This window comes from Macadamia integrifolia, chromosome 7 (assembly GCF_013358625.1).
Source record: "Macadamia integrifolia cultivar HAES 741 chromosome 7, SCU_Mint_v3, whole genome shotgun sequence".
Lineage (NCBI taxonomy): Eukaryota > Viridiplantae > Streptophyta > Magnoliopsida > Proteales > Proteaceae > Macadamia > Macadamia integrifolia.
This window is the reverse complement of record NC_056563.1, coordinates 22,283,640-22,288,505: the sequence shown is the minus strand read 5'-3', so window position 1 is coordinate 22,288,505 and position 4,866 is coordinate 22,283,640. Positions and strand designations below refer to the sequence as shown.

The window sequence follows — 4,866 nt, the reverse complement described above, 5'->3', positions numbered from 1 at the left end:
GAGAGAGAGAGATAATTATTTTTTTTTTATCTTCCATTTTGAGGGTTTTTTTTGGTCATTTGAATTTTTTTTTTGGGTGTTTTTTTGGTCATTTGGAAAAATTTTTTTAGTAGATGTCAATGGTTTTTTTGTCTTTTTGAAACAAATATACCGAAGATAGGGAGTACATACTTTTTAATAGTAATATGATAATATGATAGTATGATAGTATGATATATATATATATATATATATAGGTTGGGTAGAAATATTTTGGTAAAATCTACTTATATTGACTCTAAATGTGATATGGGCAAAGGGTTCCATGAGTCTATAAAGTAGGCCATGTCAAGACAAAATTCATTCTTTATTAATTTTATTTAAAAAAAATTAAAAAGATAATCATGTGTGTGGACGTACATTACGTAGTAGCCTTAGAGACACTTTTCCCATAAACTATACCTTAAAAAAAGACACTACATAGTACATAAATGTTATATCATATATATGAGGAAATGTTTGTTATGAAAGAATGCAATTCTGTGTACAAGAACCAATAGAAGTGCACGAAGAAGCATCAATAGGACGATCATTTTCTACTTCCTTAGGATTGGGTGAGGCCGGGGAGTCTCCCCCCAACACCCCCCCCCACACCCCAAAAAAAAAAAAACAAAGAGAAAACACTCCAAACACTCCTCTCCATCCACCAATATAACCAATGGGGGGTTGGTAGTCTAGTGGTGAAAATACTCTCAATCCATCATCGCTTGAGTCGGCTGGTTGTGGGTTTGAATCTTGGTATGCCCACTATAGCCCATTGGTCTTGCGGAAGCATTGCTTGCCATACGGGGGCTTGTACTGGGGGCTATGATCACTACCATGGAACACCCTTTTTTCTATACCAAAAAAAAAAAAAAAACCATCCACCACTATATAATATACATGTAATTTTATTCCATTAGATCCATATAAGAAGATTCTGATCGGACGAAATTAACGGATATGGGTGAAGAGAACCCATCTTCACCGCGAGTGGAAAAATATCGGTTCAAACTTCAAAATGATAAAATTCACAAAACCCATAACCCAAAACCCTACTGTAGTACGCAGAGTAGAGTGCCACCTTCCCCATACGTTCGTTGTACCTGTACCGAAGTCGCAAGGTCATACCAACTGGTGGAGCTAACCCATTTTGCAGTTATAAACAAGTTCTAATATTCTGGAACTCGGTAGAATCAATTCTTCCGAAATCCGAATGCAAGCCATAATAAGCCTTATGCTTGAAACATTTCCGTTTTGGGTTGGAGAAGGAAGATGAGGTGCATATTACTCAGGAGGTGACTCTCCTGCACATTTTGCTTATGTAATCTCCTTTGGCCCTGACTGTTTATATCTGTGTTATTTTTTGTGGACGTGTTTCGTTTTATACAGTTGGTGGTTACTCATTGCGGAGCAGAGTTTGTTGAACTGAGTTTTTCGATTGATTTACAATGTTAAATTGGGTTTTCTTTTGGGTTTTGAGTACTGATTTCACAATTTTTGGATATTGACAGCTTGATTTTGTTATCACACCTTTATGGGAGATGATGAGGTTCTAATAATGACGCAAGACCATGGCACAGAGAGGAAGACCGCGCACCAACTCGAGGCTCTGGAAAAACTCTGTTCAGGTCTTATCCAAACATGTAGAAGAAAACGGGATTGTTGTCAGTTTATGGATCCCCCTGACAATGTTGCAATTATACTTCGCATGTGTGTTTATTTGTTTGGTTTTGATGTGAATTTTACCTTGAGTTTTGCGTTTTTGGTGGCGTCGCCCCCAGCTCTTCTCCTTTCACTATAAACCTATTCCTTTCCGGGGGAGAAAATGGAAATAGGAAAATAAAAACAAATAGATGTTTAGGGGACAATTTTTCTTTATGTAACGTTGAGTCTACCTTTTTCTAATATTAAATGCTGCAGAGGACCATTATCCTACACAAAAAGCTATGGAGGACTCTGCTGTGATTCTGAAGATGACATATAAGCAAGTACGTGGCTGGTTTGCTCAAAAGAGGAGAAGGGAGAGAAGGGAAAATAGAGTATGTTTATTGAGTAAGAAATGTTTAATAAGCAGAACTGATTGTAGCACGCTAAGTGGATGTGGAAAAAAGATATTCAAGTCAGATTCGTTGGCTCAAAGAGTGGAAACATCTTCATTTTCAAAACCCAATCAGTTGCGGCTGGTAAAGTTAGACCAATTCAAGAAGAAGCACCATAGGTCATGTTATACCAGTCAATGTGTTGGGCATGGAGATGGAAGGACCCAACCCCTGCAGCTGAAGAACTTTATGCTTCAAAGCAGGAATACGAAGCTAAACAAAAAGGTTTACCCCCTTCAAGACATGCTTCCTCCAGATTACATTCTGCAGAAAGTATTCAGTAAAGATGGTCCTCCTCTTGGTGTGGAATTTGATACTCCTCCTGGTGCATTTGGCCGTCGGAGAGGTATTTTGTACCTTCCTATGCTGTATTTATTAATTTTGGTCATTGTGATGCAGATATATTAGTTGCCATGTTCTTTTCCTTGGAATAATAGTAATATAGATCCTCCTCAATGAAGAAATAACTAAAGACGTGACAATTGAATTGACACACACATATGTCGACTAAGTGACGCCTTGACAATTATGCACCACGTGATGGTCTCACATGCTGATCTGTGTCTATGTGTGGCCCTCCGCACATTAGGGGGGGGGGCTTGTTGTGTTTATATACATTGCTCTATTCCTTACTTAACATCTCGAGCTTTTGGGATAAGTTGTTGTAACAAAGTTGAACCTGAGAATTTACTCAGAAGAAGTACTGAATTTACAGTAACTTGAAGACAAACTGAAGTTCTTGATTCATCACATCATGGGGTGGCTGTATGCGTGTACGTGCATTTATTGTTTTGGACTGAACAAACTCATGAACAGACTTGGATTGACCTGGACAAAATCCTATATTGAAATTGAAAACAGAGACGAAACAGCTAAATATAGCCGTGAGCCGTCGGCCAGTTAATGAGAACTTCTAAGTTCTAATCCATCTCGGACTCTTGACATAACTTCCAAATATCTAGCTGGAAAACACAGATCTACTTCCAGTCACTGATACTAACAATCAAACATAAAAAAAAAAAAAAAAAAAAATCTAAGATAACTCTAAAACCAACCCATGATTTTAACTGTACTGGATACTGCATCAATTGGAGGCGATAGTATGTGTAGCGCATTCTGGCCAACACCTCTCTTTTTGGAATATAAATGTTTTGGGTTAGTCAAGGTTGTTTGCGTGTTGCATGCTTTGAGGGAGCAAACTTGTTCTCATTAGTCATTTGCTTCTAACACACCCACCCACCCCCCCCCCCCCCCCAAAAAAAAAAAAAATAAAAAACAGAAGAAAAGAAAGAAAGAAAAGAAAAAGAGAACAGGAATTGGAAGTGAAAAAGGGCATGTGGCTTCTCTGTTAATTCCTTTTTTTTTTTTCCTTTTCTTGGAAAATGCTCTGTACCTTCTATGACTTGATTTCTGTATCCATTGTTTGGTTGTAGGTTTGCATTCTAACAATCTGCAATTATAATATTGGGGGTTTTATTTTTATTTGAAATTGATGTCCTTGAAAACGACGCTTTTTACCCAAAAATTTCCTGCAGATTCCATATTCTGAATTTTTACCTACATTCTTGTGACCTGCTTGATTCGCACAGGTGCCGGAAATTCTCTTTCTGCTTGCCACGACGACAAAAATGAACCCAAAGGGAGAAAGGTGGTGGAAATAAATTTACAATTGGTTGAACATCTTTGGGTTTGATAAAATTTGCCATTATATTTGTAGTGATAGCAGTAAGAGGCATGACTATCAAATATTAATCGTTGGAAAAAAAAAAAAAATCTGGAGCAGATCCTGCATTGATGCTGTTTGAATATTTTCTTTTGCAAGTTATGGTTATTAATAAAAACTAATCATTTGAAGCTGTGTATTATACTTACCGTGTTACTACTTGTCAAACGTTTTTATTGCCTAACTATTTTTATGATAATTATAAATTTTATGTAATGGGGAGAACCCCAAAGAACAACTTCACTTACTGTATACAATGTTGAAGCACAGCAAGCTATGGTAGGGTTTACAAAGCATGGAAATTCTTCAAATTGATTGAAAAAAAACTTTGAAGCTGAGATTCCTGGACCTCTTATCATTGCAAAAAGAAACCTCTTGACCTGGTAAGCATCACTGACCTTTGAATGATACTGGATAGGAAAATATTGCCGCTGTTGGAATATCTTTGTCCGCAGGCTCCTCCGATGACTGATAGGTATTTTACTACTTAGCAATGATTAAAGAAAGAAGGATATTGTATTTTCAGAATTTGAAATTGTTGCTGCAAAAAAACCCCGCGAGTTGGTCCTGCACAAGCACAAACGGCGGAGGCCCGGAGCTTTGTCCGGGGTTAGTCCTCCAACGCTCAAGTTAGGGTCGGCTGCATAGTTTTCAGTAAGGGAGTAATAGTGAGGGTCTGAGAGCTTACCTCCTTCCTTCCTCTCGGCCTCCTTATATCCTTCTTCGGGGCTAGGGTTTCTTTCTTGTCTTTTCCTCTGTCATTCTCCCATACCACCGTCCTTCTTGTGGGGAATATTCCCCTCATGCAAACAACGTGATTGAGCGTGATTGAGTCCTTGGAATCCTTATCTGGTGGAGGACACGTGTCTCAGGGGCGACACGTGTCATTTTCCCACCAAGGGATCAATTTGGCTGTATCAGGAGCCCCCTTACTCCCACTAGGAGTTTCTTCCTGGGGGAGTAACCAACTTTTTTGCAATCACCACTCTTTTTCCTTCTCTTCTTCTTTTTTTTTTTTTTTTT

The 4,866-nt window shown here is 38.3% G+C and overlaps 1 protein-coding gene across 1 annotated transcript; it reads left to right on the top strand.

The window, feature by feature from the left end:
* Positions 1-1,106: 1,106 nt before the first annotated feature.
* Positions 1,107-3,824, top strand: LOC122083510 (homeobox-DDT domain protein RLT3-like). The gene is made up of 4 exons (XM_042651347.1): positions 1,107-1,342; positions 1,533-1,649; positions 1,942-2,466; positions 3,710-3,824. Exons 2-4 carry the CDS (start codon positions 1,556-1,558, stop codon positions 3,811-3,813), a joined length of 723 nt encoding a protein of 240 aa, XP_042507281.1. The 5' UTR covers positions 1,107-1,342; positions 1,533-1,555; the 3' UTR covers positions 3,814-3,824.
* Positions 3,825-4,866: the final 1,042 nt, after the last annotated feature.